Raw genomic sequence first — 25,298 nt, forward strand, 5'->3', positions numbered from 1 at the left:
GCAATTGAATCCCTGGGACGGGTGGAGATGGGAGTGGAGGAGTGGAGGAGTGGAGGAGTGGAGTGGCCAAAGACAGAGTAAGAAAGACGAGAGAGAAAGCACATGTGGTGAACATTACCCCCCCCCCCTCTCTCTCAGACAAATATATAATTGAAAAACACATTGAGGTATATCTTTCATTTCCTGATGGCTATTACTCCAGTCAAAATGAAAACTCTGACCTGACATTCCTTTGGTTCTAATACTGATCAACAGTCCAGTATGTACAGGCTGTGACCTGCATTCTGGTCTGTACTGCCAATGGACTTTCCTGATAAACATGTTTTTTAATTATTTCTGATCAATTCTATTTTAGACCTGAACATTGCTGATCATATTGCTGATCACTTGACCTTCCTCACTGTATACTGTATTTTGGGATAGGGACTAAACTAGTATTGTAGGACCGTCTTTATTTCATGTATGGAGAAATAGTTATGTGCAATAGTAATGACTTATTAAAACATTAGATGCCTGATATATTGTACACTGCATTGGCAAGGCTGCCAAATCACTGTAGTTACCATGTAATAATTACATCATATCTTAATAACATACCGAATATGAGCATAGTAGAAATATGTCCAAGTACAATATAAAAAACTCAACTAAATAAAAACCGCTCTTAGTTGTTCTAAGAGTTTAGGTCCTCACGAAGCAAGCCAGTAAAAAAACAGGTGTAAATGATAGAAATTGTAAAAGCACACTGCATTGAATCACTGAGTATGTAACAATAAACAACAGCAACAAAATATTCAGATAAATCAGAGCCATGTTATACAGGGTGTGCATCCCAAATAGCACCCCATTCCGTACGTAGTGCACTAAAAAGTAGTGCACTTAATAGGAAATAGGGTGACACTTTGGAAGTAGACAGGGGTTCATGACTCTTAAAGGCCTACTCTGTGATATTTACAGCCGTTTTTGATCATCAGCTTTAACGAAAACTAAGTGGAGTAAATTAAGGAGTGGGCCTTTAGACAGATCTAGCCAATGGCATTGCACATACACGAGCGCCGCCTCCGGTCACTATGGCAACCCCAGGGCCCAACTACTGAGCGAATGAAAGAAAAATAATATTACTATTCCATTACCACTTTGTCAGTTTGTTTTACAAATGTTTAGTCACTCACACTCATTCATTAACTCCCTCAATCAACCATTCATTCATTTCAGTTACATCTTCACTAATATACTTTATAGTCAACGTCAGTCCAAACAATTCTGTGTCTGTGTCCCTCTCTCTCATTTTCTTTTAACTTCTCCTTCTCCCTCTGTCCTTCTCACTCGTTTCTCCCTCCCTCCATTGCTATTTTTTTTTATCCTTCTCCTTCTCCCTCCTTCTGTCCCTCTCACTTGTTCCTCATGTCTGTCCATCCTCCTCAGAAGTTATACGCCGACACAAGAACATGCACCTTCGCCACATGCTTAGCCTGGAAGGTGCGGTCACTATACTCGGACATATCCACATCAACACTGATATCATGCGGTCCTCGTAACCCCTGAACCAGGATCAGTTCACCCGTCTGGCGGTCCGACCTTTGCATCACGAACATCCCGCGGCTGTTGCCCCCAACGATGCCGAATCGCAGGCTGTCTGGGCCAGGGCGGCCGGGGGCGGCGGCAGTCGCCATGCGGAACAGGGTAGCCGGGGTCTGGAGGTTAGAGGGGAGGGAGAGGTAGTGGAAGGAGACCGTCTTAGGAGCCAGGTGACAGGAACGACTCTCCATGGGACAGGGGTTCCTCTCACACTGACTGTGGGGGAGAAGAGAGGAGTTGTTGATGTCATTTTGACTTATTTTGAGAGCGATAGACTCTAGTGACATGAACATACAAATGAGTACACAGCACACAGAATGAAACACACACAATCTGGTACCATCATTTACAAACAGAGAACAATGAATTCCTTTCCCCGTTAGTACTCGGTCAAGCATCCCTGGTCAAAGTGTTTGAAATGAGAGACGAGATGTTTCAGTCCTGATTCGTCCTGTATGAAGAAACTGTATTGTTTTGAGATTTTTCTACTCACATAATTTGTTTAAGTCATACTGGTCTGGTTTTATGAGCATTCCTATGAGTTCCTGTATCATTTTAAGAGACACACGCCTTCCAGTGACTGTGTGTTTGTTTCCCTAAAACCTATAGCAATTGAATAAGTATGCAGAAGATATACTGTATATCTGGCTATCCCTCTAGATTGGAAACTTCATAATTGCAAAACAAAAAAGTTTCTTCATTTGGCCGCAGAGTGGACAATATTATCATTGGAAATTAGAAGAAAGCTGTCTGTCACTTGAGAGTAGTGGCTCTATCACGGGATTAAGAATAACACACACAGCGTGGCAGTATCCACCGCCACCGCTCTCTGGATTGGTGAATGCCTACAGCAGGACTACTGGGGGTCTGACACATTATTCTACTGCTGGGGGAGGAATAATACAGACACAGACACAGACACAGACACAGACCAGGGGGTGTCTATCTGTATCTACTTACAAGGGAGACGTCTTGACGTAGCTGATGTTGCCGTGTGATCGGGGACACTCAGGGCTCACACACTGGAACCCTCCTCCAGTGTTGATACATGTTGTTCCTCTACTGCAGTTGTGCTGCTGGGTCAGACATTCATCCACATCTGGAGGACACCATGAGAGAGGAATGAAAGAGAGAGGGGGAGAGATGAGAGAGGGAGAGTGAGAGGGGGGGGGTAGGACAGAGAGAAAGAAAGAGAGAGAGAATGAGAGAATAAATTAAACAGAGAAATAAAGATTGAGACGTCCAGCCTCTGACCCGCCTGACTGGCACCCTGCTTCCTGGTTACCATCGTCGGGGCAGGCGGACAGGAGGGCTAGACTAGAGGACTGTGGGACTGACTGTTTATTTGGTTGTTCAGTTTAGTCTCCCCCAAACGACTCGTCTCACATCCTGGATCAAGACATTCCTTCTGGTCTGTTCTGCTGGGAAGTAGTGAGGTCATCTGTTCTTCCGCTGGCCAGCAGAGAAGGTAACGCTTCATAAGCTACAGGGGAGCTGATGAAACTGGACTGGGGAGTAGAGACTATGGCCAGGCCAGAGAGAAAGGCTGGGCCCTGAACACATCCACAGAAATACATACAGCCACCAGTCTTCTCTTTCTCTCTCTTGCTCTCTCTCTCTCTCCATCCATAGCTAAGCTAAACCATGATTTGTTTATCCCTTTATTCTCTCCATCCTTCTATTCCATCCTTCCTCTACCATTCTCTCATCCATTCCACTGGCCAGCAGCAGAGCAGTGTGAGAAGCTACAGATGAAACTGGACTGAGGACTACGGACAGGGGTCAGGGGAGAGAGGCTGGAGGAAGGATTTCACCTTTATTAATGTACTGGAAGCTCCATTGGTGTGTCCTAATGGGTCTAGCAAGCAGAGTAAATCATGTAAATCACTGCTCTCCCTGTAGCTTAGGAGTGATAAGCACCACAACCCCATCAGCCCCATTATACCCATTATACAGAGCCATAGCCAGGAACCAGGCTGTGTCTAGCTGGGTCATTCCTACATTTTACATTTACATTTTAGTCATTTAGCAGACGCTCTTATCCAGAGCGACTTACAGTTAGTGAGTGCATACATTTTCATACTGGCCCCCCGTGGGAAACGAACCCACAACCCTGGCGTTGCAAGCGCCATGCTCTACCAACTGAGCTACAGCATTCCTACAATGCGGTGCCTTTTCTGTTCACAGAAAATTTAACTTCTTATTGAATGTAAAATTGTGTAAAAGGTGGATTCCAAAAGGCTTTAAATATAAGGTCAGGTGCCCTTTACCTTAAAAACACAATTTTCTGCATTTTGAAAACTTTTTTTTCAGTGGATGTATGTCACGATCGTCGACAGATGCGGACCAAGGCGCAGCGTGATAGGCGTACATACTTTATTAAGTGTACACAACAAGAACCAAAACAAACGATAAGTGAAGTCCTAGGTCATAACACAAACCTTACGGAACAAGATCCCACAAATGACTAGTGAAAACAGGCTGCCTAAGTATTGTCCCCAATCAGAGACAACGAGCTACAGCTGCCTCTGATTGGGAACCACCCTGGCCAACATAGAAATAAATGATCTAGAACGAAAACATAGAAAATGTAACAGAAATTCCACACCCTGGCTCAACATTTAAGAGTCCCCCGAGCCAGGGCGTGACAGTACCCCCCCCCAAAGGCGCGGACTGCGACCGCGCCACACCAACACAACGGGGTAGGGGCCGGGTGGGCATTCCGCCTCGGAGGCGGATCCGGCTCCGGGCGTGACCACCACTCTCTCTCTACCCCCCCGTAGCGCCCCTGGTCTGGTCTGGCCCCGCTGGCCGGAGCTGGACTGGACACCGGTGGAGCGGATTGCTCTGGCTCCGGTGTGGAGCAGCTGACCGGTGCCGGACTAGGCACCGGTGGAACAGGCACGGACAGTGCCGGACTGACGACGCGCACCACTGGCTTGGTGCGGGGAGCAGGAACGGGCCGGACCGGGCTGGCGACACGCACCACTGGCTTGGTGCGGGGAGCAGGAACGGGCCGGACCGGGCTGACGACGCGCACCACTGGCTTGGTGCGGGGAGCAGGAACAGGCCGGACCGGGCTGGCGACGCGCACCACAGGCTTAGTGCGGGGAGCAGGAACGGGCCGGACCGTACTGGGAACACACACCACTGGCCTTGTGCGGGAATCAGGAACGGGCCGGACCGGACTGGTGACACACACCACTTGCTTGGTGCGAGGAGCGGGACTGGGTTTCCTTCTAAACCTCCGCTCCTTCTGCTGCCTAACCAGTTCCTCTCGCCGTGCCTCTACACTCTCCCTCTCCCTCATGACCAATAGCCCCCGTAACCCGGTGGCCTCCTCTGCTAACCGGCTGAACCGCTCTATCGCGGCCTCCTGCTGCCTCGTCGTCCACGGCGTGAGCCCCCCCCCTAAAAAATTATTGGGCTTGTCTCTCCCCCGTGATCATAGCCTCCATCCCTCTCGCCAGACTCTCTCTCCTCTCCTCCCAAGTCCATCATCTCTCCTCGTCACGCTGCTTGATCCAGTCAAGGTGGGATCTTCTATCACGATCGTCAACAGATGCGGACCAAGGCGCAGCGTGATAGGCGTACATACTTTATTAAGTGTACACAACAAGAACCAAAACAACAAAACAAACGATACGTGAAGTCCTAGGTCATAACACAAACCTTACGGAACAAGATCCCACAAATGACTAGTGAAAACAGGCTGCCTAAGTATGGTCCCCAATCAGAGACAACGAGCTACAGCTGCCTCTGATTGGGAACCACCCTGGCCAACATAGAAATAAACGATCTAGAACGAAATCATAGAAAATGTAACAGAAATTCCACACCCTGGCTCAACATTTAAGAGTCCCCCGAGCCAGGGCGTGACAATGTAGGTGTTTTTGCCATGTTCCCATGACCCCGGGTGTTATTCATCAACTTCTATGAGAAACATATTGTGTTATGTAACACTGTAAATTATAGGAATTAGTGGTTTTGGGTGGATTTTTCCTTTAATCTCAATCACCCACAGAGATATGGCTAATTTAGGTTCCATATTTCCACCCTGTTAGGTTCCACCATGTTAGGATTATGCAATGACTGTAGTGTATTATGCATCTAGAGATTTAAGTGCCTGAGCTTGACCAATATGTTTTTCTGAAAGTCCTTTTTCTGATAGAATGCTAAACAAATGAAAAATATAGGGTACTTTTCCCCAAAAAAGTTATGTGGTCCAAAAGGCTATAGATGGTATGAATGACCCAGCCATCAAATCATTGCTTCCTCCATCCTCCAGCCTTGTTTACTCAATTCCTCTCAAAGCACAAGGAAGCAAGGACACAAGGATTTGACAGCTAACGTTTCCAGACACAGCCCGTCTGGCCCTCCCTGCCTGTAGCTTTGTAGTTATAAGCCCAGCGCTGCAGCCCCATGCATAGAGCCACAGCCAAAACCCATGGAAATGAATGGGCCATTGTCCTCCATCCCCTCCTACTAGAGGTCTTCACCGGTCCAAAAAGTTGGATCCGTTCCGAAATGGATCCGTGGCTTTCCCACCCGACCCGATATGCATATACTGTATATATATATATATATATATATATTCGAACGAAACCGAGGACAGTCACACCCTTTCCGAAAAGCACAGTGGAAAACAGACCAAAACAGACCCGTGCTGTTTGGGATTCGACAGACCTGTTCAGATCCTGAGAGAAAGAGAGAGAGAAAGACACCTCCAACTGGGCACTGCCAGCGCCATCAATAAACAAGCGATATTGGCCAAATGATCCACAGTTATTTGTCCTTAAAAACTGCCTATAACAAATTACCCAAAAAACGATTAACGTTAGTTGTGTTTCGATAGTAGTCTTTTGTTTTATTGGTTTTTACTTTCCTAAAACAATAGTTGTCTACCTCACGGTTCAGCTGTTGGAGATTTGAGCGATAGGCTACATGCATCAGGGCATTGCATGCATAAGGCCTAAGTGTCCACAGTATGATATTAATATTTAAAAAATAAATATTAAAGGAGACAAGCTTAGGCCTAGCCCTAGAGAGACCGAGAGGAAGATAGAGATATGCCGGCGCCATGTTCCCGACATCGACATGGATTTATTTATACTTGTCAGATAGGCTACTACTGCTATACAGATATAGGTGTACAGAAGGACGCTAATTCGTGAATTTTCGCTCAGAATATATTTGATAATGATACGCATTATTGTTAGATTAAAGGAGTAACTCTGGTAGTCCTAAAACATTCTTCCTCAAGATGTTTGATTTGATTTATTAGGATCCCCATTAGCCGAAGGAAATGGCGACAACTAGTCTTACTGGGGTCCGACACATAACGAAAAATACATGACAGACAAAATACTTTACAATGTAACTTACATACATTTAAAAACATTAACATGTAGTGTGTGTGTGCATCTAGAGGAGTCAATTGGAGTCAGTTGGAGTCAGTTGGAGTCAGTTGGAGTCAGTTGGAGTCAGTTGGAGTGCCGGTGCGCATTGCCTTTATAGGCCTGCTGTAGCTAAGCCTAATAATAGCCATACCACACCAAACCTTCACAAACGTTGTTTAACTTTATCAGGGTAATATCAAAAGTAAGTCAAGTCATTGTTTATAGGGAAAATACAAATAGGTTATTATATTGCGGCATTACATTAATTACCAACAAAGGCAATTGCCTACCGTAGGCCTACCCAACAAATGACAGCAAGAGGCTAATACTATTTATTTTACAACAGGCCTACTTTTAACCTTAAACTAAATTCGGAGTACAAAATTAAAGACAGAACTGAATTTAGCCACGAAAATGTCTCAACAAAAAGAAACAAAACAATTTTTGCATAGGCTATTTAAAGAACTGGTTTTGATGATTAAATAGTCCAACAATAATAATCATAATCATAATCATAATAATCATAATGATTTACAATAATATTAACGACTAAACAATTGATAATGAATACGAAAATAAATCAATAAAAAAGGTAGAAAATTGCATCAAACCTGAATAGCGAGTTGTACACAGCCACGCCAACGTCCTTCTCATCTTTGTCCACTACAAAATTCAAACTTGTCCCCGAGGACATTCCCCTTGTCGTCCCCGAGGACATTCCCCTTGTCGTCCCCGAGGACATTCCCCTTCTCGGCTTCTTTTCACTATACTCTTTCTCCTCTATCTGAAAATTTTCTTAAATGAAAAAGGACCAACTTCGCAATCAACAGTAGCCTAGGCCAAGGCTCCTTTCACTCACTCTCTCGCTCTCTCTCCTCAGCAGCAGGCGCACTTGAGGCGAATAGCCGGAACCAGTTTCAGCTGGATATAAGCTATACGTTTTATTGAGTTGCAATTGGCTGACACAGATAACAAGCTCGCGTTCTCATCACACAAACACTAAATTAACTGAGTACAGGTGCAATCGGGTCCAGTCTGTTAATACATTTTAATTGCACATCCCAGAGACCCCTGGCAATTATATCAGACCAGACCCAGATCCAAGACAAAAGTCAGAATCTAGGACTAGGACCGGCTTGGGTCCCTGGTGGATCTTGGAATTTCGGGTCTGTTGAAACCATGAAGACCTCTACCTCCTACCCTCCCTACCGCCCTCCATCCTCTCCTATCCTCCATCCCATCCTACCCCCCTTCCGCCCTGCATCCCTCCATTCCCTTCTACCCTCCATTCTGCCCGCATCCCTCTATCCCCTCCTACCCTCCCTTCCCCCCTCCATCCCCTCACACCCTCCTACCCTCCTGTCACTCACCCTCACAGCTCCTTCCATCAGGCAGCAGCTTGTAGCCTCTGGGGCAGGAGCACTGGTAGGAGCCAGGGACATTGACACACTCATACACACACAGCTTGCCCCCCTGGTCCAGCCGGTACACCTCACACTCGTTCACATCTGGGAGAAGGAGAGAGAGGAGGGGGGGAGAGTGGTTTCATTTGGCCCCTCAAGTTTTCGGAGCAAAAAACAAACTGATTTATTTTCATGGTTGGACATAAAAGACTATAAAAACACCAGGAAATCAGCTCCAAGTGATTTTAATTTTGGAAATCGGTTCCCAAGTATTTCCACACATAATAGAGAGATATTTGATCGTATAGAAATGTAAAGAAGGTTTGAAATGATTATGTTTTAGTCAAATATTGTATTTGTATGGGCTTCTTGCGGTCAATTTGCAGTTTACAAATTATTTGTAATTATGTTCCAGCCCCCCCGACCATCCGCTCAAGAAGAAATTGTCCCGAGCCTGAATCTAGTTGATCATTCCTGCCCTTGAGTCATATATTTACAAGGATCGAGACAGGAATACAGCACAGAAGAATAGAAAGACTGTCACGCTGTGATGAGTGTGATAGAAGGAGTCAGGCGCAGGAGGGTAAATCACAGAATACAGAGTTTATTCCGTCGTACACAATTGCGCTGGATAGCGACACACGAAAACAGGTACAGGGGAACTATCTACCCTGGCAATACACGGTACGGGATACTCCAACAATATACAGGCACAGGGGAAATATCTACTCCGGCAATACAAAGTGCAAGTAGCTCCACCGAGCTACAATACTCTCACAACTTATAATCAATCACCAACAAGGACAAGGGGGGCAGAGGGAACACTTATACACAGACTAATGAGGGGATAAGAACCAGGTGTGTGTAATTGACAAGACAAGACAAATGGAATGATGAATTATGGAGCGGCAGTGGCTAGTAAGCCGGTGACGACGAACGCCGAAGCCTGCCCGAACAAGGAGGGGAGGCAGCCTCGGCGGACGTCGTGACAGTACCCCCCTGGCCTCTGGGATGGCCAGGAGGACGCGGAGCAGGGCGAGCCGGATGGCGACAGTGGAAATCTCGCATCAGCGAGGGATCGAGGATATCCCTCACCGGGACCCAGCACCGTTCCTCCGGACCGTACCCCTCCCACTCCACGAGGTACTGAAGGCCTCCCCCCCCCCCCGGCGCCTCGAATCCAGGATAGAACGGACAGAGTACGCCAGGGCGTTAGGTTAGTGGAGGAGTGGCGGAGAGAGTTCTGGGCATATTCTGCCCATGGCAAGAACACCGATCACTTCCCCGGCCGGTCCTGGCAGTAGGACCGCAGGAACCTACCCACATCCTGATTTACCCGTTTCACCTGCCCATTAGACTCGGGTGGAACCCAGAGGTCAGGCTGACCGAGAAATCCAGACGTTCCATGAATGCCTTCCAGACCTTGGACGTGAACTGAGGACCTCGGTCGGACACTATATCCTCTGGTACCCCGTATTGCCAGAAGACGTGAGTAAACAGGGCCTCCGCAGTTTGCAGGGCCGTGGGGAGACCGGGCAGAGGAAGGAGGTGGCAGGACTTGGAAAAGCGGTCCACAATGACCAGGATGGTGGTGTTACCTTTGGAGAGGGGAAGATCAGTCAAGAAATCAACACTAGGTGAGACCATGGTCGTTGTGGAACTGGTAAAGGTTGTAACTTACCCGCTGGGAGGTGCCTAGGTGCCTTACTCTGGGCGCACACCGAGCAGGAGGAGATGTACACCCTCACGTCCTTAGCCAAGGTAAGCCACCAGTACCTTCCGGTCAGGCAGCACACTGTACGACCGATACCTGGGTGACCACAATGCAGGAGGCCGGGAGTATGGGGGTGTTGTCTCTGGGCCTGTCCTCTATGTCATACAGCCGGGACATTGCGTCTGCCTTCACGTTCTTCGTACCCGGAATGTATGACAGTGTAAAATCAAACCGGGTGAAGAATAGGGCCCACCTGGCCTGGCGAGAATTCAGCCTCCTCGCTGCCCGGATGTACTCCAGGTTACGGGTGTCCATCCAGACGAGGAAAGGGTGTTTCGCAACCTTCAAGCCAATGCCTCCACACGGTCAAATCTCGGAAAACAGCCAACAGCTCCCGATCACCAACGTCGTAGTTCTGCTCCGCCGGGCTGAGCTTCTTAGAGAAAAAGGCACAGGGGCGGAGCTTGGGTGGCGTGCCCGAGCGTTGAGATAGCACAGCGCCTATCCCTACCTCGGACGCATCCACCTCCACTATGAACGGTAGTGATGGATCGGGGTGGGCCAGTACCGGGGGTGAGGTGAACAGACCCTGCAGTTTACTGAAGGTCAGGTCAGCCTCAGCAGACCAGCGGAGCCGGGATGGCCCACCCTTCAACAGGGATGTAATGGGAGCTGCGACCTTGCCAAAGCCCCGGATAAACCTCCGATAGTAGTTGGCGAAGCCAAGGAAGCGCTGCACCTCCTTAACCGTGGTTGGAGTCGGCCAATTACGCACGGCTGAAATGCGATCTCCCTCCATCTCCACACTTGAGGTGGTAATGCGGTATCCGAGGAAGGAGACGGACTGCTGGAAAAACATACACTTCTCTGCCTTGGCATAAAGGTCATTTTCCAACAGTCGGGCCAGCACTTTGTGAACCAGGGACACATGCTCGGCGCGCGTAGCGGAATACACCAGGTTGTCATCGATGTAGACCACCACACCGCGACCAAGCATGTCCCGAAACACCTCGTTCACAAAGGACTGGAAGACGGATGGAGCATTCATCAAACCGTAGGGCATCACCAGGTATTCATAATGCCCCGTGGTTGTGCTGAATGCTGTCTTCCACTCATCCCCCTCCTGAACACGCACCAGGTTGTATGCACTCCTGAGATCTAATTTGGTGAAGAAGTGCGCCCCATGCATTGAAACAATCACTGAAGAAATTAGGGAAAGAGGATAACTAAATCTTATCGTCTCCTTGTTCAGTGATCGATAATCAATGCACGGGCGCAGACTGCCATCTTTCTTCTTCACAAAGAAGAAACTTGAGGAGGCAGGTGAAGTGGAGGGACGTATATACCCCTGGCCCAGGGATTCAGTGACGTATGTTTCCATAGCTTCCGTTTCAGCCTGCGACAGGGGGTACACATGACTCATGGGAGGTACAGCATCTACCCGAAGGTTTATCGCGCAATCCCCCGCCCGATGAGTTGGTAATTTGGTCGCTTGCGTCTTAGAAAACGCGTGCGCCAGATCATGGTATTCGGGGGGAATGCGCACAGTGGAGGTACCGTCTGGACTTTCCACCGTGGTTGCACCAACGGAAACACCTACACACCTACCTTGACACTCTCGCGACCACCCCGTGAGAACCCTCTGCGGCCATGAGAAGGTGGGGTTGTGGAGTGCTAGCCAAGGGATACCCAATACCACAGGGAAAGCAGGAGACTCAATAATAGAAAAAGTAACCTGCTTACAATGAGTCTCCTGGGTGATCATGGTGACTGGTACAGTAACTTCCTTAACAAACCCAGACCCTAATGGTCAACTATCAAGTGCTCTGATGGGGAGTGGAATGGATAGGGGAACCAATGAAATGCCTTAACGGCGTGAGAATGCCCTGTCCATAAAGTTCCCAGCTGCGCCTGAATCAACTAGCGCCTTACACTGGGGAACTACCATGTGATCAGGAAAGTAGATAGGTAGGGTACAGTGTGCAGCAGAGGGCTCTGAACGAGTGTGGGTGTTCGATACCTGGGGTGATGCGAGAGTGCCCTGCCTGCCGCCTCCAGACCCAAAAGAGTGCTGACGACTACGTGTGGTGTACTGTCCCTTCGTGCCACCAGAGTGGCACTGTCGCTGTCGTCCTCCGGTCTCTCGGACAGCGGCTCCACCCAGCTCCATCAGCTCGGGATCCGAGTCGTCCGGGGTGGAAACGGGCAGACCCCTACCAGGACGTCCTCTGGCTGCCAGCAGGTTGTCCAAACGGATGGCCATGTCCACCAGTTGCGTGAAAGACAACATGGTGTCCCGGCAGGCTAGCTACCGTCGGACGTCCTCCTGCAGATGGCACCGGAAATGGTCGATCAGGGCCTGCTCGTTCCACCCGGATCCCGCTGCCAGAGACCGAAACTCCAACGCAAAGTCCTGCACGGTCCTCGTCCCCTGCCTCAGGTGGACCAGCCGCTCGCCCGCCTCTCGACCCTCGGGCGGGTGATCGAAGACCGCCCGAAAGAGGTGAGCGAACTCCCCGTAGTTCTCCAACGCGGCTCCTCCTTCGTTCCAAACCGCGTTGGCCCACTCCAGGGCTTTCCCCGAGAGGCAGGAAACGAGGACGGACACCTTCTCCCGCTCCGATGGGGCCGGCCTGATGCTGGAGAAGTAGAGCTGGCAGAGCGCCGCCGTCCCGTCGAATGGCCGTGGTCGGGATATCTGGATCCCTCCAGGTGCTGGGGTGTAGGTGGCTGGATCCGGTTGGCCAGCTGGTCTCGACAGATCGGGTCCTCTCCTCTCCAGGCGTTGGACGACCTGAAGAACCCGATCCATCGCTTCCCTCAAGCTGGCCAGTATCGTGGAATGCTCCTGGACCCGTGCCACGACTCCAGGCATGCGCTCCTCTCCCTCTGACTCCATAGTTGGTGGTGATTCTGTGATGAGTGTGATAGAAGGAGTCAGGCGCAGGAGGGTAAATCACAGAATACAGAGTTTATTCCGTCGTACACAATTGCGCTGGATAGCGACACACGAAAACAGGCACAGGGGAACTATCTACCCTGGCAATACACGGTACGGGATACTCCAACAATATACAGGCACTGGGGAAATATCTACCCTGGCAATACAAAGTGCAAGTAGCTCCACCGAGCTACACTACTCTCACAAATAACAATCACCCACAAGGACAAGGGGGGCATAGGGAACACTTATATACAGACTAATGAGGGGATAAGAACCAGGTGTGTGTAACTGACAAGACAAGACAAATGGAATGATGATATATGGAGCGGCAGTAGCTAGTAAGCCGGTGACGACGAACACCGAAGCCTGCCCGAACAAGGAGGGGAGGCAGCCTCAGCGGAAGTCGTGACACACGCCTGCTCCCACTCCCCCTCCCTGACGCTCGAGGGCGCCAGGCTGCCCATCATTACGCACACCTGTCACCATTGTTACGCGCATCAGCGCTTCATTGGACTCAACTGGACTTCATCACTGCTTAATTACTTCCCCTATATCTGTCTGTTCCTCAGTTTGATCCCCGTGTCTGCATTGATGTTGTTATGTTTCCCCTGTCCAGACGCTGTCCGTGTTTTGTTTCATGTCTGTATATATTAAATGTTCACTCCCTGTACTTGCTTCGCGTCTCCCAGCATTTGTCCTCACAAAGAGAGGGATAGGTAGAAGGATACAGTAGGTAGAAGGATTTGGGGTAAAAGCAAGAGCCCCTCTGTCGAATCTCTGATCTGTTCTGTCTGGCTGTCTGGGATGGGGTCAGGAGAGAGTTGTTTAATGCCTAATTAAGAGTCAGGACCAATAACATGACATCCCTGGAACAGCACAGGAGAGGGAAAGGGGTGCTCCAGGGTCTGGACATTGCAGCCATGTCAAGCAGCAGACCTGGGTTCAAATAGTATTTGTTATCTTTCAAATTATTGGAAGGTGGAGATATCGCCACCATATTTCTTAAATCTATCCAATCCTCTCAGATCCTAACTAGTGTTTAGTGGGTAGGGGCTAGATGCTAGGGGTTGTTTCTGGATAAGGCCAGTCTTTCCCTGGCAGATGGGAGTTGTCTGAGGTGCCACTCATATAATAATATAATATAATAATAATCACATATGAAACACAGCATCACAGCTACAGTGTTGGGCTCTGTCCACTTTGGCATAGCCTGGTTAAACCAGACTGAACAAGACTAACCATGTTAATATAACCAAACTAACCAGGCTAGATCACTGTCTGACTGTCTCACCCTGGCAGATGCTGTTGTCTGAGGTACCACTCATATAAAACATAGCATCACATTGACTGTCTCACCCTGGCAGATGCTGCTGTCCGAAGTACCACTCATATGAAACACAGCATCACATTGACCGTCTCACCCTGGAAGATGCTGCTGTCCGAAGTACCACTCATATGAAACACAGCATCACATTGACTGTCTCACCCTGGCAGATGCTGTTGTCCGAAGTACCACTCATGTGAAAGCCAGCGTCGCAGCTACAGTGTTGGGCTCTGTCCACCTTGGCACAACGGGGTCGTCTGCTGAATGCCGGGTCGTTCATGACGCTCCACTCGGGCGGCGCTGAACGCGAGAGAGGGAGAGGGAGGAGCTTAAACTTCGCCCGGCGGCCCGGAGAGGGCCTGTGCACCACTGGACAACACAACCACAACCATGCACAAAAAGCACAGGCACAAATACAATCACAGCACAACCACAACACAACCGTGCAGACGTACATGACAATACATGGACAAACAACAAAGACAAGGACATACACATATCAAGGACTTGACAACACATAGACAGACATACCACAACACAACACATACTAACAACAATGCACAGATATCCACAAATACAGTATGTACAACAGAACATCATATGTGAGATAGTAACAAATAGCAATATCATGCAATTGTCTCTAGATCCTATGTCCTATGGTAGGCTCTCATGTGTATGAAGTCTGGTACTGCTGACCTGTCTGTGTCTGGTGCTGACAGTTGGATCCACTCCAGCTCTGTGGACAGGTGCACTTGTATTGGTTGACTCCCTCCACACAGGTCCCTCCGTTCTGGCATGGGTTACTGGAGCACTCACTGACATCTATAGACATAAGGGAGAGGTGAAATAATGAAAGATTTCCCTTACCAAGATGGCTGTCCATTAGTCACATTGTCTGGAAAGCCAATGTCCATTCTAGTGTTCTATTTAATTCTGTGGTTGAAACTGTTGAAAATACATACTTTGTCCCACACATGAATGAGCCTACTGTTAGCTCTCTACTTGTCTCAACCCCATCTAGGGGCTGTATGTCTGCTCTCTGTCCAGGGGATGGGTGATACCTAATACAGCAGATTGAGACCAGACTAACCTGGTAGCATCATTTACAGACAGAGGACAATTCATTCCTTTCCCCATCAATACTCCCCTTCAAGTCTCCAGCCTCACCGTTCAAAGTGCTTGAAATGAGAGATTAAATGTTTCAGTCCTGATTCATACTGTATAAAGAAGGGGTATTGTTTGAGCTAAATGGACTTGCATAGATGGAGAAATGGATGGATGGTGATTTGTGTGGTGAGCATGATGAACAAAGCTCTCCAGAGACTGTTGGCATGGTTTTATTAGCATCATTTACATTTTACATTTTAGTCATTTAGCAGACGCTCTTATCCAGAGCGACTTACAGTTACTGCACACATTTTTTCATACTGGTCCCCCGTGGGAATCGAACCCACAACCCTGGCGTTGCAAGCGCCATGCTCTACCAACTGAGCTACACATGACTCATGGTTTTAATGGTTTTACAATGGTTTTAATTATTGTATAATTAAAACATAAATAATGTTAGGAGTTTGTGTGTTTATGTAATTGCTTATAACACGTGAAAAACTCCCTAGAAGAGGTTTTTACTGATTTATAAATATGGAGAAAAGGTTATTCCTCTAACGTGGAAACTTAATCCATTAGAACAAAAACGCTTCTTCAGTTAGCTGCAAAGTGGACAATGTTTTCATTGGAAATGAGAAGAAAGCTGTCTGTCTCTTGAGAGTAGTGGACCTAAGAATAATACACACACCCACACCCTACTCTACCCCTCATCCCCCCACCCTGTATCCACCGCCACCTCTCTCTGAATTGGTGGAATGGCTGAAGCAGGACTACTGGGGGTCTGACACATTTTTGTGGATCCTTTGTTCGAACTTCCCGAAGCAGCCCCATTCATCCTGGGTGCTAAACCAAAAAAAGGTTGATGGGGTCCCCTGTAGCTCAGTTGGTAGAGCATGGCGCTTGCAACGCCAGGGTTGTGGGTTCATTTCCCACGGGGGGCCAGTATGAAAAATGTTTGCACTCACTAACTGTAAGTCACTCTGGATAAGAGCGTCTGCTAAATGACTAAAATGTAAATGTAGTCAGACTCAGGCCGCAAGCAAACCATCCACCGCTTCCGAGTATATTACTCGCTAACATTCAGTCCCTGGACAATAAAGTAGATGCGCTCAGAGCGAGGATCTCTTTCCAGAGAGACATAAGGGACTGTAACATACTCTTGATTTCTATTTTTGTGTGTGTGTACTTGTTTGATATTTTACTGTATTGTTAAGAGCTAGTAACATAAGCATTTCGCTGCACCCGCTATAACATCTGCTAAACTGTGTACGCGAACAATAAACTTTGATTAGATTTCTCTACTGCTAGGGGGAGGAATAACACACACACGCCCCATTCAGGGTGACTTTGTCTGAGCTGGAGCAGCCCCTGAAAGCCAAGCTGAAAGGGAGAAGGCAGCCCATCCCGTGAGTCCGCCAGCTGACCAGCTAAAAGGGGTTCCAAGCCTCACATAAACAGATAAGGGGATCAGAAGAAAAGGTCCATTCTTCAGTGTTCCTGAAGCTCAGAGCCCTCACTGAATGAACCCCTCGTTAAAGTGGCATTACATGTCTCAGAGGACACAGAAAACACCTGTACTAGACTGCATTCCAGAGCGGGGCGCATTCCCCTATTTCCCTTCCCCTCTCCGTGTTGCTGCTATAATAACGATTACTTCCCAAATGGCATTATATTCTCTATGTAGTGCAATTTTGACCAGGGCCCATAAGTAGTTGAGAATAGGATGTCATTTGGGACGCAGTCCAGGATTGGCAGCAGGGCTACTGTAAAATAACTAGCCCCTTCATTTTAATCTGTTTCTCCCTACAGTGTCTTTGTCCAGGGGTTCCAGGAGGCAGAGGTTAAGTCCATCCATGCTGTTTCTCCCTACAGTCTCTTTGTCCAGGGGTTCCAGGAGGCAGAGGTTAAGTCCATCCATGCTGTTTCTCCCTACAGTCTCTTTGTCCAGGGGTTCCAGGAGGCAGAGGTTAAGTCCATCCATGCTGTTTCTCCCTACAGTCTCTTTGTCCAGGGGTTCCAGGAGGCAGAGGTTAAGTCCATCCATGCAGCACGCACACATTTCATTACAGAACCACGGCCCATGGTCTGATAGCAGAAACTATGTTAAGCATGCTATTGATGGCTCACATCTCTGCCAGCCCAGCCATCGCTACTGGCACTAGCCGAGACATTCTAAGGTTGCATTCCAAATGGCACCCTATTCACATAGGGCTCTGGTCAAAAGTAGTGCACTAAATAGGGAATAGGACGCCATTTGAGACACATCCCAAGTGGTACAGTCAGTTCAGTCAGTGTGTGCTTAGGTCTCTAAGGAGACAGTGATGTTGATGTTTAAAACGACCAGGAAAAGACCCAACTTGCACAATATCATCTCTGTGGATGGGTTAAAAGGGGGGTAGCCCTATACATACATAAGATGTCTAAATTTAGAGTTTGGCTTTAAAAAGCAATATTGAGACTATTGAGAGAGAGAGGATGAAAAATGTAAAATATGTGGAAAAGGAGTTTAAAAATATCCCGGGGAGTGAAATAGGTCTATACATCTGTACCTGTCCTGTGGTCAGGTGGCCCCGGGGAAGGCAAATAAACACCATCAGATTAGGAGAGTAGTCAAAATACAGTTAGCCCTCAGAGGCAAAGACCTACATCTTTCCCTCTTTCTTTTCTCTCTCCCTCTCCCTCTATCTATCCCTCTATATTACTCTCGTTCAAAGTACAGTTAGCCCACAGAGCTAAAGACCCAGGCACTGTGCTCTCCTTCTATCCTTATTTCTCATTCCCTCTTTCTCCCTCCATCTATCCCTCTCTCTCTTTCTCCCTCTATCTATCCCTCTCCCTCTCTCTCCCACTATCTATCCCTCTCCCTCCCTCTTATAGGTCAGGTCTTTTTCACTCTGCACCTTCTCTCTCTCTCACACACTCTCTCTTCTCTCTCTCTTTTTCTCTCTCTCTCCCTCTCCTTGTCTTTCTCCCCCTCTATCCCTCCATCTCTTCCCCTTTCTCTCCTCCTCATATTCTCTTCCTCTATCTCTCTCTCTCTATCTCTCTTTTCCTCTCTCTTCTTTAAACCTCTTTCCCTCTCTCTTCCTCCGTCATCAATCTTTACGAGTCTACAGGGCCCTCTGTCTGAACAGACTACTCTAGATTCTAGGACAACAAAGGGTCTGGGTCGCAGACGCCAGCTTTCTGTACAGTAGTGTTCTTTCTAACAAACTAAACAAGCTCAGTCAGAGCAGTTCCTTACAGGAATGTCTGTCTGTTAACTCTTCAGTCTGTCTCAATTTCTTTTTTATTGTTGCTCAACTCTGAGTAGTAGAGGGTACACTGTCTGGCACAACCCAATAATTAATGCAGGGTTAATTTCATTAGGTAGCAAATTAAAGAAAACAGACTGAAAAAGAGAGGGACTACCTGGAATTGTCCAATGAAAAACACACATTTTCCGTTGCTAAACATTTTACATTGCATGCCCTAATGAACACGGCCTAGATTTAGTGTGCATGGTCACATTGCAGTAAGCCAACCATATTTTTGTAGCCGCTGCAGCCACTCTGACCACAGTTTATCAGAAAATCTTCATAGGCCAAATTGTGAAGAACAGGATGGGAGTTTAAAGTGATAGTGATGTCAGTAGTAAAAGCTAAGCACTAACAGGTGAATGGATGGATCGCCACTGTGCAGACACATACTTTGAAAACACGGCTTCAATACACCATTGCACTCTGATATAACATTAGCATGTGGTAAACATTTTTCCCTGTAACCATCCCTACTTACTCTTTACTAACACCCCTTCCCCCTCTCTGCCGCCCTCTCTGTCCCCCCGACTGCTGATTAAAGGTATTAACAGTAATAGCAGTAAATTCCAGTGCGTTGTGAGGACAGAGTCCATGGCAGCAGCACTAGTGAAATAACAACAGGAGAAGAGGAGTGGTGTGACCTTTACAATTTACAGTGACTGGCTGCTGTAAACTAAAGTCATTTTAAAGAGGAACGTTTGTGTAGGAAATAGCAAAACTAGCCACTGACCAAATGTTGTCTTGGTGGAAACTGCAATGTAAAGCGTGAGATGGGCTCTGGTGTCAGGTGGACAGACAGACAGTGGACAGACACATTGGAACATTGTTATTAACTTACTGCCAAATAAAGGTATGGTGGTGCAATGTGTGCGGGTCCCATCTCTTCAAGTCTTCCTCGGCCCTGCACCTCCTAAAGTGATATGTGTTTGACGATATTGCCTATTTGGACAGACAGACAGACAGTAATGTACCTTTACAGATGGTGTTGACACCATTCCAACTCCCGTTCTCCAGACACACACGTGTCCCGGGGCCCACCAGATGGTAACCATGGGAACAGGTGAAATGGACCTCATGACCGATGAAGTACTTGGAGCCAAACTTCTGCCCGTGGACAGGGGCTTCCAGGGAGGGGCATACAGAGGGAGCTGAGGTAGAGAGAGAAGAGGGAGGGAGGGAGGACAGAGGGAGGTAGAGGGAGAGAGGGGGAGGAAGAGAGAAGGAGAGAGAAGATTGTCAGACATGTATGCATATGGAGTCGTGCACCCAGCATCCTGTGGTATTTAGTGCCTGAGGACATACACATGTCAACCGGGTACTGTTGGTACTGTAGGACTCTCGGACCACTTCATGGGAAAAGACTGACGCAATGCCTCATTTAATCCAACAGATTACTGCTACTAGCCGTTCTGGAGGCGAGGGGAAACCAACAATTCCAGCTCTAAAACTAAATAAAACAGCTACTTCAAATAGTTCTCAACAAATCACCATTTTATTGAGAGAAACTAGGCCCATAAAGAATAAAATGGCATCAATAATAGAAAATAATCCCACAAATGTACATTATTGAAAGCCAAGGTGTTAATGTAATTACCCACTGATCAAATGTTCCCATTCGTTTAACTGTACAAAAATATGCCTGAAAGATGAGGTATGTTGGTTATGTATCAAAATGCTGCTTCCTGCCATACCTGTGTTCTATAGCGGATTTAGCCTACTACTTACAATTGAAAGCCAAGGTGTTAATGTAATTAGATCAGTATGTGCTGCTTTTCTAAATCTGTATCAAAATAAAGACGTTTGACCCCTAGTACAGTACAGCCTACGCTTTTGGGATAAACACCCCACACCCTGTCTATTGCATAATACTGTACCTCCCAAAGTAAAATTGTATGGAAATACTGTAAGTAGCAGGTTAAATCCGCTATAGAACACAGGTATGGCAGGAAGCAGCATTTTGATACATAACCAACATACCTCATCTTTCAGGCATATGTTTGTACAGTTAAACGCAGGGAATGTTCTTACTGTGCTTTCAATTTTGAACTAAAATTGAAAGCACAGTAAGAACCTCCCCCACCCTTATGCATTCATTAATTCAAGGGATTTTTAAAATCAAATTTAATGGGATAATAAACACTGAGTGTACAAAACATTTTTTTTCACCTTTATTTAACCAGGTAAGCCAGTTGAGAACAAGTTCTCATTTACAACTGCGACCTGGCCAAGATAAAGCAAAGCAGTGCGATAAAAACAACAACACAGAGTTACATATGGGGTAAAACAAAGCATAAAGTCAAAAATACAACAGAAAATATAAAATATATATACAGTGTGTGCAAATGTAGCAAGTTATGGAGATAAGGCAATAAATAGGCCATAGTGCAAAATAATTACAATTAGTATTAACACTGGAATGATACATGTGCAAGAGATTATGTGCAAATAGAGATACTGGGGTGCAAATTAGCAAAATAAATAACAATATGGGGATGAGGTAGTTGGGTGGGCTAATTTCAGATGGGCTGTGTACAGGTGCAGTGATCGGTAAGGTGCTCTGACAACTGATGCTTAAAGTTAGTGAGGGAGATAAGAGTCTCCAGCTTCAGAGATTTTTGCAATTCGTTCCAGTCATTGGCAGCAGAGAACTGGAAGGAATGGCGGCCAAAGGAGGTGTTGGCTTTGGGGATGACCAGTGAGATATACCTACTGGAGCGCATACTACGGGTGGGTGTTGCTATGGTGACCAATGAGCTAAGATAAGGCAGGGATTTGCCTAGCAGTGATTTATAGATGGCCTGGAGCCAGTGGGTTTGGCGACGAATATGTAGTGAGGACCAGCCAACAAGTGCGTACAGGTCACAGTGGTGGGTAGTATATGGGGTTTTGGTGACAAAACGGATGGCACTGTGATAGACTACATCCAATTTGCTGAGTAGTGTGTTGGAGGCTATTTTGTAAATGACATCGCCGAAGTCAAGGATCAGTAGGATAGTCCGTTTTACGAGGGCATGTTTGGCAGCATGAGTGAAGGAGGCTTTGTTGCGAAATAGGAAGCCGATTCTGGATTTAACTTTGGATTGGAGATGCTTAATGTGAGTCTGGAAGGAGAGTTTACAGTCTAACCAGACACCTAGGTATTTGTAGTTGTCCACATACTCTAGGTCATTAAGAACAATTACCTAATATTCCTTTGCACTCAGAACATCCTCAATTCGTTGGGGCATGGACTCTACAAGGTGTCGAAAGTGTTCCACATGGATGCTGGTCCATGTTGACTCCAATGCTTCCAGTTGTGTCAAGTTGGCTGGATGTCCTTTGGGTAGTGGACCATTCTTGATACACGCGGGAAACTGTTGAGCGTGAAAAACCCAGCAGCGTTGCAGTTCTTGACACAAACCGGTGCGCCTGGCACCTACTACCATACCCCGTTAAAAGGCACTTCATTTTTTGGTCTTGCCCATTCACCTTCTGAACGGCACACATACACAATCCACGTCTCAATTGTCTCAAGTCTTTAAAATAATTATTTAACCTGACTCCTCCCCTTCATCTACACTGATTGAAGTGGATTTAACAAGTGACATCAATAAGGGATCATATCTTTCACCTGGATTCACCTGGTCAGTCTATGTCATGGAAAGAGCAGGTGTTCATAATGTTTTGTACACTCAGTATAACTATACAACACCAGAAACAGGAGAAGAGAGATCTTTAAAGTAATTGCAAGCACATGGCTAAACAGTGGCTAGTTTCCTTCATGAGATTATTTTTGAGGAAAACATTTCCATGTACGGTTCACAGCCATATACACAATCACCGACCAATAAAGAACAGGGGTACAGTACAGTGCAGTACAGTATTTTTCGTTCTGATCTGTTTTTCTTTCGTCCAGACTCCGGACAGTGATTGCATTGCCTGAAAATGTATTGTATCTACTTTTCCCTGTGCTGCCAAGAGCTGTAAATGAGAGCATTCTTTCTCTCTCTCTCTCTCTCTCTTTCTCTCTCTCTCGTTCTCTCTTTTACTCTTTCTCTATCTTTCTATCTCTCTCTCTCCTCAATATAGCAGCTGATGAATGGCTCTATTCATCCATTTTCACAGGAATATAATATAATTAAATAGAATAGAATTGAAAATAATAGAATAGAACTTGCTATCGCTAAGTTTGATAGAAATCCCTGATGAACCTAACTTGTTGTCTGGTGAGGACAAAACGTTGATCCAAAAGGACAGAGGTAAACTGTTTGGACAAGCACAAAACCACTACAAGACCAACGATTTCCACATTGACCCAATACACTTCCTGAGGTTTATGTACTAAAGGGTCAACAGCAGGTCGAAGAGAGTTCACATGTCATTTAAGTGCTATGTAGAAGCTTGGGTTTCAGTGGGAAACTTGAACTTTAAGCTAAACCTTCAAATCTAACGGTTTCCTTATTTTGTTGATTTAGTGACCACAACACCAGGAAGGGGGAATGTGGATCCCATCAATGCACATTATGGTAAACAAGTAAACAATACAATCATTTCCCCAAAAGTCAATGATGGTAGACCACACACTACTCCCTAGCCGATAACACTCCTCCCCTTCCCCTCTGGTTAGGATGTTATGTCTCCGCAGTAGAGAGACGAATATTCAGCCACTCTTAAGGACAATGGAAGTAGGCCAGGCCCAGGCTAGGTGATCTTTAGGCTATGTGGCTCTCTAACCAAGGTGCATAAATAGAGGAGAAAAGTGGAGTAAATCGAAAGACAATTGAAGTAGATTGCTGGTTTTAATAATAAAGAAGAATTTCTGAAATCTACTTCCATTGTCCTTCAATGTGCTCCAATTTTCTTCTCTATTGATGAATCATTGATCAGCTGCTATAGAGGAGAGAGAGAGTTAGAGATAGAGTAAGAGAGCAAGATAGCGTAAAGAACCCCTAGGCTGATCTGTACATGGCTATATAAGAGCTTCATTTCAGGTGCTGCAGAGTGGTGGAGAATGGTTATCCTCTCTGTCTACTCACCAGCTGACTGATCGGCCTGAGGCAGCTTGGAGACAGAGTTCTGTAAGGTTGCCAGTTTGGACTTCATGATGCGTAGTCCCTCTGTGAACCTCATCTCCTGTCCCTTCAGAAACTTCTCCATTTGACGGAGAACACCAACCACCTGGTGTTTATCCATGCAGTTCTAGAGACAGAGAGACATACAGTACATATTAACCACAGGAGGTTGGTGTCACCTTAATTGGGGAGGACGGGCTCGTGATAATGACTGGAGTGGAATGGTATCAAATACTTCAAACACACGGTTTCCAGGTGTTTAATGCCATTCCATTTGCTCTGTTCCGGCCATTATTATGAGCCGTTCTCCCCTCAGCAGCCTCCTGTGATGTTAACATAAGATGAAGTTAAATACAAATATAACTGGTCAAACACGAAAACAACATGAAGAACATGTATATGGTGCTTGGTGGTGTTTGTCCATGCAGTTCTGGAAAACAATGAATGTGAAACTAGGGAGTGCTGGCTTTCAGTTTTATAAGCCACAACTTATTTTGTTCTTTGTCACACACATAACCAAACGTTAAAACAACATGTATTTGAAGATATCAATTTAATGGGAAGCATATAAATAAACCATGATTTGCACTATGACAGTATTATTACGCAATTAAAATGAGCAAGCTTCAATAAATCAATAAAATCCACAGTACGTGTAATCGTCATAACATATGAGAAGAGGCAGGTATGATTTAACAACCCAAGCGCAGCTGTGGTAGTTCATGACATCACCCGATCAACGCCAAGGCTACGTCCCAAATGGCACCCTATTCCCTATATAGCGCACTACTTTTGACCAGAGCACTATGGGCCTTGGTCAAAAGTAGTGCACTATATACACTCTTAGAAAAAAGGGTTCCAAAAGGGATATTTGGCCGTCCCCATAGGATAACCCTTTTTTGTTCCAGGTAGAACCCTTTTTGGTTCCAGGTAGAACTCTTTTGGGTTCCATGTAGAGCCCTCTGGGGAAAGGGTTCTACATGGAACCCAATAGGGTTCTACCTGGAACCAAAAAGGGTTCTTCAAAGGGTTATCCTATGGGGACAACCGAAGAACCCTTTTAGGTTCTAGATCGCACCTTTTTTTCTAAGAGTGTAGGGAATAGGTTGCCATTTGGGACGCAGGCCAAATCCAACTTTGAAATGTCTGGTGGTGGGTGGATTCTGTGGTGGCTGTGGTTACAAATATTGACATTCGCCAAACAACCGTCGCCAAAACAAATCCCAATCCAATTTCACAGCTGCACAGGTGACTGTCTGTGTTTACAACAAGACCAATAACATTTATATCATTGTAGTATTATTATAGTAATGTAGTGACCTGGTTGTGAGTTCAGAGATCAAAACAAATCAAAATCCTTTTCCACACAGATGACCATCTGTGCTCCCAACAAGACCCAATAACATGCATATCATGGTATTATTAGTATATGAATGTGGCCACCTGGTTATGAGGTCAAATAAAATAAAATAAAGCTAA

At 46.5% G+C, this 25,298-nt stretch overlaps 1 protein-coding gene across 1 annotated transcript in view; it reads right to left on the reverse strand.

Annotated features, from left to right (window-relative positions):
• Positions 1-343: 343 nt before the first annotated feature.
• LOC121547670 (fibulin-7) overlaps positions 344-25,298 on the reverse strand; it is a 29,641-nt gene continuing 4,686 nt past the window's right edge. Inside the window, exons 2-8 of the mRNA XM_041859046.2 lie at positions 23,784-23,946; positions 19,740-19,916; positions 15,059-15,184; positions 14,525-14,662; positions 8,348-8,485; positions 2,539-2,677; positions 344-1,794 (exon numbers count right to left, since the gene is read on the reverse strand). Of these exons, the coding sequence (XP_041714980.1) occupies positions 1,422-1,794; positions 2,539-2,677; positions 8,348-8,485; positions 14,525-14,662; positions 15,059-15,184; positions 19,740-19,916; positions 23,784-23,946 (1,254 nt within the window). The 3' untranslated portion in view covers positions 344-1,421. The remainder of the gene's footprint in view (positions 1,795-2,538; positions 2,678-8,347; positions 8,486-14,524; positions 14,663-15,058; positions 15,185-19,739; positions 19,917-23,783; positions 23,947-25,298) is intronic.

The sequence above is a fragment of the Coregonus clupeaformis genome, chromosome 31, assembly GCF_020615455.1.
Source record: "Coregonus clupeaformis isolate EN_2021a chromosome 31, ASM2061545v1, whole genome shotgun sequence".
NCBI classification, from domain to species: Eukaryota; Metazoa; Chordata; class Actinopteri; order Salmoniformes; family Salmonidae; genus Coregonus; species Coregonus clupeaformis.